Source organism: Caretta caretta, chromosome 10 (genome assembly GCF_965140235.1).
Source record: "Caretta caretta isolate rCarCar2 chromosome 10, rCarCar1.hap1, whole genome shotgun sequence".
Taxonomy (NCBI): domain Eukaryota; kingdom Metazoa; phylum Chordata; order Testudines; family Cheloniidae; genus Caretta; species Caretta caretta.
The window spans coordinates 79,818,599-79,834,104 of NC_134215.1; the positions used below are offsets into that span (position 1 = coordinate 79,818,599).

Genomic DNA, 15,506 nt, shown 5'->3' on the forward strand with positions numbered 1-15,506 from the left:
TCAGTGGCAGCCTTTATATTCTGGGCTGATCCTCAGTGGTTTAAATCAGTGTAGGTAGCTCCACCGATTTCAGTGGAGCATCTGTTACAAGTTATCTTTAAGAAGGCTTATGTTTCTACTTGGAAGAAGCAGGAGGAAAATAGACTGAATCTCTTCTTTCCTTGGCAATATATGAGGACTTCCTCAAGATCCTAACATACTTCTGGCTTCTTGTCTAATCTTAGACTCTCTGCATTGCTTCTTGGGTAGGTGGCAATGGGAGGATGTTGGAGGAAGATCTGGACCAGGCATTAAAGCAGAGGTGGGCAAATTACGGGTGGCCCGTGGGACCCTCCTGACTGGCCCCTGAGCTCCTGGCCCGGGAGGCTAGTCCTCAGCCCCTCCCTCACTGTCCCTCCTCCCCCACACCCTCACCTCGCCGCACTGCTGGCAATGCTTGGGGCGGCAAGCTCCTGAGGCAGCGCAGCTGCAGAGCCCGGCCTGACCTGGTGCTCCAGGCTGTGCAGTGGCATGGTTGGCTCCAGCTGGGCTCCAGCCACCGGTGCTCCAGGCAGCGTGGTAAGGGGGCAGGGAGTAGGGGGGTTGGATAGAGGGCAGGGGAGTTCTGGGGCGGGGGGGGCATGGACAGGGGTTGGGGTGGTCAGAGGGCGGGGAACAGGGGGTTGAATGGGGTCAGGGGTCCGGGGGGGGCAGTCAGGAAGGAGGGGGGTTTGAATGGGGTGGTGGGGGGGCAGTCAGGAATGAGAAGACGGGTTGGATGCGGTGGGGGGGGGGCACGGGTTCCAGGGGCAGTCAGAGAGAAGGGGTGGTTGGATGAGGCAGGGGTCCTGGGGGGGCAGTCAGGAATGAGAGGAAGGTTGGATGGGGTGGCGGGGGGTAGTCAGGGGTGGGGGTTTTGGGGGCGGTCAGGGGACAGGGAGCCGGGTGGGGGGGTGGATGGGGAAGGGGTCCAGGGGGAGGCATCAGGAGGCAAGAAGCGGGTGGGGGGGGAATCTGGGGCAGGGGCCAGGGCTGGGCCAACCCTGGCTGTTGAGGGAGGCTCAGCCTCCCCGAACCAGCCCTCCATACAATTTCTGAAACCCGATGCGGCCCTCAGGCCAAAAAGTTTGCCCATTCCTGCATTAAAGGCTACTTCTGACTGGATACATTCTTCTCGCATTCTTCCTAGCTGCTGGGCAGGTGTTCAGTAATTTGGCATATGCTGAACTACTGTTTTGGAGGAAGCTGTTAGCATAATATGAATTTATTTTGTGGTAGAATTTCTAGAAATTGCCCCTCTAGTTCATCCTCATCAACCCTCAAGGCCTCAGAGAAATTCAGACTGAAGGAAAATGTAACCTCTTATATCATCTGGGGCACATCACATCATCATCTTTGCCTCAGTTTCTCCATAGGTAGATTGGAATAATGATACTTGCCTTCTGTTCTATAGTTCATTGAGTTCTATGGATCTGATGTGGTATAGTAGAGCTTATTATTTTTTATTCTTCAGAGGAGAGGATCCTAAAGAACAGAACATGATTTAGCCTTTACAGAATGTAGTGAGAATAGGAATTGTGCCCTTTAATTGGTTACTATCAATTACCATATCTTCACTGGATAGAGCTTGATGAGTTTTCTACTCTGTCCCCCCAAAAAGCATTCTTTTAAACTTTGTTATGCTCTTTGTATGAAAGAATGGATCAACCAGATGCATAGGAAGGAACAGGTTGTGTCCAGGCATGTGATAAGTTTGCAGTCCTGTCTGTGATTGCAACAGAAACACTGCGCAATAGTTTTTGCAAAGTGATAGAGCAGTTTTGTTTCAGTGGAACTACTCATGGAGTAAAATACTACTCTGTGTGAGTCAAGGTAGCAGAATCTGGACCTTCGACCCCTATTCAAGAAAGCAGTGAAGCACAATCTAGTTACATTCAATCAATACCTAACATTGAAGTCAGTGAGGTGGAAGCACATACTGCAGGGCTTTGCTGAACTGGGGCTTATAGTTGCCGACACATATGAAGAATCCTATTTTGGATTTTTTTCTTTTATCTCTATTAAATAGATGGACAGATAAATTTAATGCATTGGTGCGAAATATCGGTTGTCCAGTCATTGTGAACATTAATTTTGAAATCAAATCTATTGTAAAAACGGAAAATAGATGAAATTGACAGAATGTACAGAAATTACTGTTTTTGTGCCAAAGAACAGAGTCCTTTGCACATTTTGAATGAATTTACATATCTTGGATAAATCTTTGTGGACTGTGTTCTGGCTGTCACTTTGTCTTTCAAAATGTATAAGATGTCCTCATGATCTTAGTTCAGAATTTTTTTCAGTTCCCTGATTGCTGTGGTTCATGCAAATCATGTAGTGCACTGCCTACTTTCTTTTTAGAGTTGACAGGTGTGTAGGCGCGTAGAAAAGCTTTCCTGTCACTGTTCCAGAAAACAGCCTCCAGTAGATCTGAAGGATACTGTACCTTCTTCTGCAGTCACAGAATTGCACCTCTTTTTGAATAGATTGTAAAAATACACACAGCTAAAATGAATAAAAATCAGCAACTGAACAAGTATTTGAAGTATTCAGGCACAAAGATTTACAGATAACGTATTACCTCAAAAAGTATTTTAAGAGTATTAACGTTGTGGTATATTATTAATTATTCTGTCACGGATGTGAATCCGAAATGATCTTACCCTCTTTTAAAATGTAAATAGAAATCTATTTGGTTTGGTCTAATGGGTTTGGCATTATTGGTAGTGTGCTTTGAAAATGAGGAGTTCTTTTCTGCTTCTCTGGGGCTAGATTGTGATATTACCATCTAGCACAGAGTAAGCAGCAGCAGTCTCCTTTCTGCTCCAAGCTGTCTCCCAGCTGCTCCAAGGAGGGAGTATGCTGCTTCAGGTTTCAAGGTTCACTGTCCAGATTGATGGGCCTTAAAAGTGACATAGCTTAAGTGGTAGCATCTGGATGATATTTTGCCCCTTCAGGAGTCCCTGGTGAGATTATGTACTGCACCTTTAGATGGCCCAGCTCTGTCCTCAGAGACAAGTAGGGACTAAAGTGGATTTTAGCCAGCTGTTCACCCTCCAGATTCTGGACTGCTCAAGGGGCCCTTTGTCTAATTTAGTTGGCCCTTGGGGCCTGTCTAAATTATGGTAGCCTTTCTGGGCTTCCCTATGGGCAGCAGCACTGGCCAGATTCTCCACTGGTTCTGTGCTGTTGGCCCTGCCTCTGACACATTCCTTCTGATTCCAGCCATGCTCCTGGCATACCTCTGTGCTGTGACTGAGAGAGTGACAGCCCTGGCCAGAACTGGGGCTTTTACCGGGTATAAAGGGGCCGGCATAAGATTATGAACCTCTCCCCATGTATGGCAATATTATTTATTGATTGATGGGAAGCTGATCTCTGCTACTACTCACACAAAATCTGAAAAAGTAGCCCCAAATACATACATACCTTGCAAGAAAATCCTGCCTTTTTCAATTGGTCCGCATACATATACCTAAATTTAACTTAGACGTATGCACAGCACATTTGTTCTGGTTTGACTTTATTGCAGTGAATTGCTTCGAAATGCAAAAGCAGAATTGTGAAATTACTGCAGTTACAGAAATGTTCCTTGTGCAAGAGGCTGGGAATTATGTCTACAGTGTTGTATCTGAGGCCACGTCTACACTACCCACCGGATCTGCGGGTAGTGATCGATCTATCGGGGATCGATTTATCGTGTCTAGTGTAGATGCGATAAATCGATCCCTGATTGCTCTGCTGTCGACTCCGGAACTCCACCAGGCTGAGGGGCGAGAGGCAGAAGCGGAGTCGATGGGGGAGCGGTGGCCATCGATCCTGCGCTGCGAGGATGCGAAATAAGTGATTCTAAGTCGATCTAAGATGTGTCGACTTCAGCTACGCTATTCTCATAGCTGAAGTTGCGTATCTTAGACTGAACCCCTCCCTGTGTATACTAGGCCTGAGGGCAGGAGGGAAGAGGTATTGCAACATACCCCAAGAGAGTTATCACTAGGCAGGATGGGAACGGAGCCAGCCCCCAACCCTGTAAACCTAATACCTTGATACTGGTGTTGCATTTTCTTTAAAAAGACATAAGTTCTGCTGCTCAGTTGTTGTTTTTTTTCCACCTTTATTGCCCTAGAAGGCATTCTGTAGGCATAGTCCCTCCAGCCTGACTGTTCAGGCATGGCACTTTATAGAATTACAGGGTGCCTTTAACAAATGGAGTGACATTACTACTGCTCTGTTTAGATGATCATGGCTACAAAATCTGGACTCGTTCACTACTGCAGAGTGTCTAATATCTGTGCTTGTGCTGGAAAGTCATAGAAATGAATTAAATGGTAGCACCTGTTTTAAAATAATACTTGGAATACTGAAACATTGGATGGCTTGATTATTTCTTGTTTTGATGGAACTCTGGCAAAGGCATAGCTTTTTGACAATGAAAAACTGACTCCAAGACCGCATACAGCAATGGTGATGAATTTTAATAGGTAGTTTTGTCTTTTAATAAGAGTTTTTTATATAAAGATACAGTATCTACCAGACTTTTTCACAGTCAATTACTACCTCTTCCCGCTGATCAAGCTGCCTTAATGTTTCTCACAGTGCACTGGTCTTAAAGACACTGGTATATGAATTCCCCATAATCTTCCTCTTCGTTTGTTTTGTAAAATTTCATATGCAAGGCCCTGGGACGACAGATCTAAAGAAACTCGGGGATCTGTAGGACTTTCTCCATTCCTCTTGCACCATGTTCCTCACTCTACAACTTAGCTGTTATGGGGAATTTCACCTGGTAAGGATCGAAAGAATCGAGATTTTCCTCTGCTCTTCCAAACTTCTAAGTTCCCTGGGTTAATTCAAATTCTCAGCCTTTGAGAACTTAACTACCAATGTGGTGTTGCTAGAGATTTTTTTTAAGTCGTGCAGATCACCCTTTCCCTGACTAACTGAAATCTTATACTGTATTTCTTATCTGTGGCAATTGATAAGGATATTCCATATGAGCAATATGGCAGCTGTAAGATTTGCAAAGAGAAAATGCTGGATTAATTGGAATTTTTCTCTTCCTCAAAAAGGATATTGAAAAGTTGTCTGGCATCCTGTCTGTATATGAGTCTGGTTTCTTGGTCCTTCCAGTTGTGTATTCCTACCACTGAGAGAGAATCTCTTGTTTCCTCTGACTGGCCTTCAAGAGGGTGCACGAGCCCCTTAAAGGGAAGCTTTGTAGCAGGCCTTTTGTTAGCAAGTGTAACAGTCCCCCTCAAGACTACTTGCAAATAAAGACGTGGATTTTGGCACCCCCTCCCCCAATAGTCAGCGGCATACAGACCAGATTTTTCTAAAGTTGTTATTCCCCATCGAGGCCAGATTTTCAGAAGACCTCAGTCCCCATTTAGGCACCAAAGTCGGTGGCCAGAGCTGAACATGTTGAGTGCTGAACGCTCTGTTATTTAGGCATATGCTTTTCAAAAGTGCTTAAGTGACTTAGGAGCACAAGTCCATTGAATTTCAATGAGACTTGTCCTTCTAAACAACTTGAGTGCTTTAAAAAATCCTGCCCTAGGTGCCTAAATAGGATCTGAGGTCTTTTGAAAGACAGGCCCCAGTTATGGTGGCTGAGCACTTATACATCCGTCTTTGAGCTCTTTTGAAAATCTGGCCCTTTGTGTTAGACCCAGGACAGTGTGTCTTCTGCATAGAAATCATGTTAGACAAAAATGATTCTTTGGTTTAATACACCTTAATGGACCATATGTTCTTGATCATCACAGGCCCTATTTAATGCAAATAAATAAATTAAGTAGCTGAAAAGGACACTATGAAGGAGTTCAGTTTTAATGGGAGTGTACTGAAGCTCTGGGAAGGTGCTCCAGGTGTCCATAGGGAGACATTTTAAAGGATGCAAAATTTGGATGGGTGACCCAAAGAATATCGCTCTCCTCACCCTCCTGTAATTTTGTAGCTTTCCCATAAAGCATATAGAGCTGTACTTCCAAAGTGTATTTATCTGTCTTTGTATCTCTTTATTACACAATATGTTCAACATTGGTTAGGAATGTGCATGGAATATTTGTTGTTTAGTTCTGCTTCAGTGACCAGGTGGGTGAGGTAATATCTTTTATTGGATCAACTTCTGTTGGTGAGAGAGACAAGCTTTCGAGCTATACAGAGCGCTTTTTCAGGTCTGGGAAAGGCACTCCGAGTGCCACAGATAAATACAAGATCGAACAGCTAGTTTAGCATAAATAGTATCAGAGGGGTAGCCGTGTTAGTCTGGATCTGTAAAAGTGGCAAAGAGTCCTGTGACACCTTTATAGACTAACAGACGTATTGGAGCATAAGCTTTCGTGGGTGATCCGATGAAGTGGAGCGTAAGCTTTTGTGGGTGAATACCCACTTCGTTGGTATTCGTCGGAAGTGGGTATTCACCCACGAAAGCTTATGCGCCAATGCTTCTGTTAGTCTATAAGGTGCCACAGGACTCTTTGCCGCTTTAGCATAAATTAGTTAGCACATATGCTAAGGGACCATTCAAGGTGAAGTGGCCCATGATGAATGGACACTCTGGTCTCTTACTGGCGAGTTGTGAGTGTAGCACATGGCCATTTGACTAAACTATAACCTGCTGAAGACTTTAGCTGACATGGTACACTCTCTGACATAGTAAATGGACATGAGGTGAGTGGGCCTGTCAGCATGTGTTCTTTGAAAACATGAGCTGCTTATTCTCATCTGTCAGCAAACTTCCGGTGCAGGATATAGAATTTGCTTGCATCAATGCTCAAGAGTTTACTGTAACATAATAAAGGGTACTTAACTCCTGTTAATCATTGCCTGCTCTTATTTTTATCATGTAATTATCTCAGTAAGAAAAGAAACGGAGGACAGCTGCATTCCCTGAAATATATATTTTACTTGACCTGATGCTAAGTTATTTTTCACTGGGCATATTTGAGAAAATTCTAGTTTGCTAGTTGGCTTTTAGTCTTATGCTTGGGAAGTTAGATGAGGAAAAAGTATGCCTCTTTCTTTACAGCTCAACTTTACAATAGTGTCTGTCTGCTGGACTCCTTTAGCTATTGGGCTTTTCTACATGGGAAAATGTCTTGTTACAGCTATCTTGAAATAGCTATTCCATTATAGTGATACTGGTGTAAATCCCTGTGTGGAACTTGATTCTGGTATAATTACTCTGCTTCCAAATTATTCTGTTTAATTTCTGAATAAAATCACTTTGATCCCAGAATAAAGTGTCCACACAGGGACTTAAAATGGTATTACTATAGTGCAGAAAAATGATTATAGTATAGTTATGCCAGGAAATTTTCCCATGTAGACTAGTTCATATGTAAAGTAGCCTTGCAAAATTACACTTGTCCAGGGTGAGTAGATTGTGCATTTTTCTTTTCCTTCGTTCTTTTTTATTAATAAGTGAGTAAAATATTATATTTCTGCTCATCCTCTTGGTAAGGGTGGATGAGCTGATCGTGTGCGTCCGCTAGCAAATCACTATTAAATTCAGCATTATTGCAATGAGAATAGGCTTCAGTACTGGAGAAATAGACCTCAGGAATTCTCATACTCTGTATACAACTTGCTTAATAAAGGGATAATGCTTAGAAAGAACTAAGTTAACCTTAATTGTGTCTTGTCTAACTCAACCATTCAGACTTCTAACTGATCTAAGAGTAGGGTGGCGTACAAATCATGATTGTGATCATATTCAGGGAAAGGGCTGTTAACAATGCCTAGGTGTGGTTTTTTTTTTTTTTAACCCTTTCATGTTCAGATGGTTGGATTAAGTTTTCTCACAAATGGGCTCTTAATTGAACCTGCTTACCCCTTCTTGATGCTAATTCCATGTCTGCTGTGGAAGCTCAAAGAGGGATAACTTCTAATTTTGGGTGCTCTCTTTGGCTCTGAAGGAGCAGTTTAGCGGAAGTGAAGTGAGGGAAGTCATGTGCCTGATAATTTTACCGTCCACTCAGACTTATTGCTATATTAAGATAATTTGTCGCTGCTGTTTAGAGTGGTCTGTGTCTGGCTGAGAACTCAGAATGCATCTTCCCTTCAGCCATGGTTTCGAAAGTGAAGAGTATTTATAAAGTGATGCTTATAAATGGTTTTGCTGGATATCATCCTTCACTTCTTTAAAATCATCCCTAGAGAAAGTGTTCCTGCTGCATTCTCTAAAAGGCTGTGAGCCAGCTCCTGAAATCCTTACTCTCACAGTACTGAGTTCATTGGGAATGTTGCCTGGGTAAGAGCTTCATGATTTGGCTGAGCAATAATTTGAAGGCTTGTCCCTAGATATTTGCTGCAGCTGCAATTTATTATTATTGTTGGATTCAGGAATCGCTGTATCTGCATGGGTTCTTGTTCAGATGTACTATTTCTTAGATATGAAATACTTTTAAGATCTGGAGTTAAATTATGGTTTGTTTTCTTCATGTAGAAGTTGAATGTATTGGCTGCTGTCCCAAATTTAGCTGTCCTTTGAATTGCTATATTCGGCTCTTTATTTTTCTACCAATATTAAATCAAGCTTTCTGGTTGGCATGTTATTGACCAGAATAAGTGGTGAACTTGAAACCTTTTTGACTGATTATTATTGAAGCAGTTTATTTTGTCCCTGAAGTGGCTATTTTATGTATGTATTTTCTGTTTGTGCATGATTTGAATGGCTTAATTGCTTTATTCTATTGGCTATGCTTTATTTGCTCCTGTTCTCTGCCTGTGGTACACAAAAATTTAGTCTCTGGAGGATTGTAATACTTTGGTGTAATACTGGTTGTTGGGGTGATGTGTGAGTATTAGGTGGTCTTGGTGGCCTGTGACATACAGGAGGTCAGACGAGATGATCTGATGGTCCCTTGTGGCCTTAAACTCTCTGACTTTCTTTGTATCACAATGCAAGTGAGAGGTGTTTGAATGGATTGTCAGATCTTTAATCACACGTGAAGATCAGTGTTTAAAACATTCAGACAAACTTTGCAGGAAGTTGCATATCACCTATTAAAAATCTGAATCCAAAAATAGTTTGTGTGGAGGTGGTATAATATTAATCAAACCATTAACGAGTACTGCGGAGTCATTGAACCCACTAGGTGGATCAAGGAGTTCCACCAGACATGAATTTGGTCCAGTGCCTCAAAGAGGAGGGGGATAGACATTATCTAGCTACTTTTGTATTATTTTGTCTGTACTGAAACTATTTACATACACCAAGGACCTAGTTGTGTGACTTTTGTGAGAGCACGTAAGACGTGATCCGGCAAGATGATGCATGTAAGTGTAAGGATTCAGGGTCTTACTCCAGTAGTCTTTGATTTCAGTGGTACTGCTTCTCTCACCCCTGCAACATTGTTTAGGCCTGGTCTACATGTAAAAGTTAGATTGATCTGGCTATGTCATTCAGAGCTGAAAACTTCACGCCCTGACTCCTGTAGTTAGATTGACCTAACCCCCAGTGTAGATATGGATAGGTTGACAGTAGAGTTCTTTCAGTGACCTAGGTACCACCTCTCAGAGAGGTGGATTAACTATATTGATGCAGAAACCCCTTCTGTTGATGTTGGAAGTGTCTATACAATGGTGCTGCAGTGCCATATCTGTGCCACTGTAACGGCTGTAGTGTAGACATCTCCTTAGTGAGATCAGATAGCTTAATCAAATTACACTCTCTTTGCTGCATAGGACAAATTTAGAGGCGCTGCAGAAGAAGCTGGAAGAGTTAGAATTGGATGAGCAGCAACGTAAACGTCTTGAAGCTTTCCTTACTCAGAAGCAAAAAGTTGGGGAACTGAAGGATGACGACTTCGAGAAAATCAGTGAACTGGGAGCAGGAAACGGCGGTGTGGTCTTCAAAGTATCTCACAAACCTTCTGGCCTCATTATGGCAAGAAAGGTGAGAACCTCTGTGGCAACAGGAGCTTTAATGATGCCTTTTCAAAGCTTAGTGCCCATCACAAAGTGACATTGACATACAGAATATTACTAAAGACCACTTCCAGGAGAAGTGGAGATGCCTTCTCAAAATAGCAAAGGTCAAATACTTCTTTAGCCTCCACTTCCCCTATCTGTGGAGATGGTATTATGTTCCATGTTGTCGCGATGAAAGGCCAATAATCCCCTCCCTTTTTTGTTAGCAGCTTCTCATATTTTGTAAAGTAAGAGGTATTTTATTTACTGCCAAAAATCTTCTCTCTCTGACGCAAAATCTAAATACACGATAGAACCTCACTAATGACTAGGATATCCACAACTAATTACTAAATGTTTTGGATTAGCATAGCGGCATATCCTGTCCCTTAAGCCAGGCTTGTGTACAGAGGCTTCATACGTTTTACACTGTTGGGGTTGGAGGAGCGGGAAATTCTTCTCCTCATAGTTCTCCCTCCACAGGCTGCCGAAGAGGAGTAGACCTACTCTGTGTCTGCTACTGCACCGTCAGGGCTCCTTTATTGTGGAGCAGGGGAAATGGCCGATGGAACCGCTGTCTCAGCCCCCCTGTCTCCTTCACTGGAATTCAGGAAGAGCCCCTTGTCTGTGTGGTAGGAATACACTGCCACAGGAAGAGCTCTTTCTGGCGAAATAAAAAATGTAACTGTATGCATTTGGCAAGTGTCATGTAATTATTTAATATTGCATAGCATGCTAGTAAATCATGATTATTAATCATGTTTATTACAGTAGCAACTAAGGGCCAACCAAGAATAGGGTCCCATTGTCCTAGGTGCTGCAAAAACCTAGAGCAGCAGACTGCCCTGGCCCTGAGTAGCTTGCACTCTCAATAGACAATGCAGACAGGGGAAAGGGATAAACACACAAGTAGCATGAACAATGTGATGGTGATAACATCATGTTATTGCCACAATTTATTTATTGTTTGAGATGGTTTTAGTTAAGAGGGGATCAGCTAAATGGAAAGTGGAAGGGAGAATAGGGTGGGGGGGGTGGGTGTGGAATGAAGCTGACTGAAGAGACTGTCCTGGTGGGTGGGAAGAGAGGGAGAAAACAGCCAATCAGCACAGGGCAGAGGCTATTGGAGAACTTTCTGCAGTTCTCACTAGAATATCCAGGGGTCCTGAGGTCCCTCCTTTGGCTACTTCTGGTTCTACTGGCCAGAGTCTCTGGCTGCCTGTCCTCTGCAGTTTCCCCCCAAGGTCATATGGTGGTGTGGGTTGGGGAGTGGAGGTGAGTCATCACTTGGACCCTAGTGCCCCCAGTATGGAAGAGGGGTCTCCCCTCTACAGTTCTGGGTCCAGGTGGTTGTTGGGGGCAGGGACTGTGATGGTTCAGCTCCATTTCACCCCCCCCCCCCCAACACTAGTGCAGCAGTCTGGCAGTTTCTGTAAGAAGAGTAGATTGAAAACTTTCCATCAAAACTCATTTTCATCTGAAAAATTGGATTTCAGGTACATGAATTTTTTCATGAGAAGTGTCCGCGTTTTGTGGAGGTTTTCTTTACTTTCACTGAAAACAAAAAAAACCTTTGATTTTGAAATGCTGCTCTGGTATCTCATGAGAACTGTAGTTCAGATGCCTTTTTCCCCCATTCTCTATGTGCTGGGTTCCCTGGCCAGACTACATCTCTCATGAAGCGCTGTGGTCAGGAACATCTATTATGCCCTGCTTTGGCTCAGCAAGAGGGGAGGTCATCATAAATCACAGGAGATGTAATCCAGCTATGGAGCCCCTGGCCCAGAAGGGAATGGGGCATGAGGCACCCACATTATAACCCTTGTGAGGCACCATGGCAGAATTTCAAAATCCGAGTTTTCAGCTGAAAGTTTTTGGTTCAAATTTTTGGCTCAAAAGTCCACCATTTCCACAGAAAATTTTCAAGAAAGTGACATTATTTTCATTTGCATCAAAATTTTCCATGGGGAAAAAAAACAATTTCCAATCGGTTCTCTTCAGTAATATACATCGTTATAATGTTCTACTATCAAAGCTGTGGGAATCAAGGCGAGTTGGCCCTTTTTCAGGGTGAGACTTCTGAAGCTTGCAGATCAGTGAGAGTCTCTTGCACGGAACTGATTTACTTTTTTTTTTTTCACTCATTTTATAAAACGTTTAGAGGGAATTTCAGCCTAGTTTGTGTCATTTGACACTTAATTGATTTAATAGCCTATAGGTGATATCTTGGCTTAATTGCTTTTTTTTTAAATGTCCCCAGTACCATTTGTTTTCCATAAAGTATTCTCAGAATCTGCTCTCTTTATGAGAGAAATAAAAACCCTTTATTTTGCATTAGGCAAAACATAGTCTAGCTAAAAAGTGTAATTTTATAGCTTCTCTTTAGATATATATTCATACTGATGAATTTTTTTTAAATGCCCGAGGTGTGACTGAATTCATTCTTCACTGAATGTATTTGGGACATTGCTTTGCAAACATCTGGACAGATGTCTTTCTGCAGCTGCTTGAAAGCTATTAGACCTTGTGACATATTTTACTATATAACTTCATTCGTGGATTTTTCTCAGTATACATAGTCTCAATAACTGAAATAGATCCATTAACCGTAAATAGATGGAAGAGGAAAAAAAATGCATTGGAACAAAATGTTCCCACTGAACAACTTCTTGAAAAGATGAAAAATCCCACTCCTGGTAATATAAGTACTATACATCAGGTATTCTTTTATGCTATAATTAATGTCTCTCAAGAACTGTGATTGTCATAGAGCAAAGAGTAACATGTTGCATTTTAACAATTATAGTAGATTATCTTTTACTTATCATAATTAGAATTTTAATTTTTATCAAAAGAGCAATTTTCTTACTGCCACTGTAGGTTGGGAAGATTATCTTGCATTTTTGTTTTAATATAGTTGTTTTCTTTTGTATTTTGCTTGTCTTTAAATCGAGGAAGAAAATGTCTTTACACAGTACTCTCATCTGCAATGTTGGGGCTTACTTGTATAGTTCTAGAATGTCAGAAATGTCCTCCACTTGAAAAATAAATAAATAAAAATCCACACCTTTGGTGCACTCACTGTATAATAAGACTTTTTCATATCTCATTTGAGGTTGTGTTATTTATATTAAATTTGTTTTAGTTGAAATAGACCATTCCCTAGTGGCCACACACATGCACAGAAAAGTTGCATATTGCAAATTGCATCCTTTGTCAGTTTCACCAGAAAAGCAAGCTATTAACTAGGCATGGAGACTGAGCTATCCCCTGTCTTCAGAGCCTTCTATTCATGTCAAGTTGGTACGGTTCATATGGGGAACTTTCATTGCTCTATGTGTACTGTATCTATTCTGAGGATAATTAGAACTTCACTCTCCATTGCTGTAAATCCAGCATCTTTTCATGAGCACTGGAATTTACATACTGTTGTTTTTATAAAGGGTACAAATATGGAACTCCTCTCCCTCCGCCCCGTAACAGGTATGCCTACAGTGCTTAGTATTATTATTGCAGTGGGTTAAAATAAATATTGTAGCATCCAAGTCATGTATTATTTTTTTTTAATTGTCACTGAGGGAACAATAACAATTTGATTTATTTTACAGTTAATTCACTTAGAGATCAAACCAGCTATTCGAAACCAGATCATTCGTGAGCTACAAGTTCTACATGAATGTAACTCTCCATACATAGTGGGCTTTTATGGAGCTTTTTACAGTGATGGAGAGATCAGCATTTGCATGGAACACATGGTAAGTACATGTGTATCTGTGTGTGTTAATCTAAATTTTGGTATCAGACTCCTGTGAATATAAAATCCAATAGATACCATATTCTGAATATATTCATAGAACTTCTGTTAACATGGGAGCCTTTCTGCATGTATGAGGAGTGGAATATTGGAGTTCAGCTCTACCGTGAAAATCTGAGGACTTTGGATTTAGCATGGTTACAAGATGGTTATGTTTTTACGCCCTTTCCAGAGACTGATCCTGTCATATCTGTCAGAGTCCTACAAAAGTCCCTATTTTCTTCTCCTTTATCCCTAGTCTTTGAGAATCCACATTATAGCGACCATTCTTACAGCCAGTCCACATGCTGTTTAATTAATCAGAGGCGTTACTGTTGAGGAGTGTGAGGGGAAAAATAATCTCATTTTGCAGCAACTACCAGCGTTGGTGCAGCTCCACCAAAAGTAGCCATCATTGTGACCACCGGTGTAAAAAGGGGTCAGCTGTTTTTTACCACTTGAAAACGAGTTCTGAGCTGGGTTTTTTGACACAGTGTTAAAAATACCTGGACTGTAATGCCAGTGGTGGCTTATCATTGGTGCAGCTTCTGTAAATATAGGTATTTAATTTTTCTAGTGTAGATACATTCCCTCTGTTCTCTCTGAAATGATATCTGCCCTGCCCATCCTTTGTGAAATCTTAGAGGAAGTATAGGGGAAACTAGCAAGACCAGAAGCACCATAAACAACGGTTGTTTCATACCAACGTTATTTTTTTGACTTTTTCATTTTGATAGAAAAGTACACATTATTCTAGCCATCTGCCAACATTTCTCTAAGCCATATGGAGCCCAATGTTTAGAGCAATTTTTCTGTGATTAAAGGTCAATCAAATCCCTCCCTTGCTCATCAGGCACAGGAGGCTTTGAACAATTTCTGTTCAAAGAACCACATTTTCTTTCAAATAAAATGGTATTTATAGAAAGAAGGTTTATTTTATTTTCTGGGGATATTATATGTGGTTATATTAATTTTGCCTTGACCTTCTTTAAAGGAAATCTTTAGGGAAAATGTATGGTTGCCTAGATGCATGTGATCACAATCTAATTTATTTTACTATGTGCAAACAGAATACGGTGCTATCCAATAATATATATATTTGATGCTTTAAAGAGGCCTATTCCCCAAAGTTGAAACCAATCTTGAGGAAAACTGAATGCGTGGAAATGCTTAAACATAAAAACAGGAATGATGATTGGTAATTGTAGTAAAAATGCTTTGATAGATGCCCAAAAACCACAATTCTGCAATCATGAAAGATTATTTCTATTAGTTAAAAGCCATCTTGGTTAAGAGGAGAGGTGAAATAAGTGCATGCTGTGTGTGAGTGTGTATTACACATACAAATGGAGAAGCTGATAGCAATGAATACAAATACAGCAGTTAGGAAATGCAGACAATTGATAAGGGAAGCTAAACTTATCAGTCAGTAGGAGTAAGAACAATAAGAAGGAATAATTTTTACAGGAACAAAGAAAATCCTATCAATGCAGATTAAGGGGGGATTTAAATTATTGTCCAGCTGAAAATATCAGAAGTGAATCTTAACTTCAGCTAGCAACAAGTGCTTGACAAGCAAAATATTCGGGGTTTGCTCTTAAAAGCTGCTGAGCTCCTAGACTTTCATAGCAATTGAAGGTTTCAGAGTAGCAGCCGTGTTAGTCTGTATTCGCAAAAAGAAAAACAGTACTTGTGGCACCGTAGAGACTAACAAAATAGTCTCTAAGGTGCCACAAGTACTCCTTTTCTTATAGCAATTGAAGGTATCAGCACCTTG

The 15,506-nt window shown here is 41.4% G+C and overlaps 1 protein-coding gene across 5 annotated transcripts in view; it reads left to right on the forward strand.

Annotated features, from left to right (window-relative positions):
- MAP2K1 (mitogen-activated protein kinase kinase 1) overlaps window positions 1-15,506 on the forward strand; it is a 66,955-nt gene that overhangs the window by 20,593 nt on the left and 30,856 nt on the right. For 3 of the 5 annotated variants that reach the window (XM_048867397.2, XM_048867394.2, XM_048867395.2), the window contains 2 exons: window positions 9,712-9,922; window positions 13,545-13,691. In XM_048867397.2, the coding sequence (XP_048723354.1) occupies window positions 9,712-9,922; window positions 13,545-13,691 (358 nt within the window). Of the gene's footprint in view, window positions 1-8,249; window positions 8,276-9,711; window positions 9,923-13,544; window positions 13,692-15,506 lie in introns of those variants that run through there. The other 2 variants (XM_048867396.2, XM_075133236.1) reach the window with 2 other exon arrangements.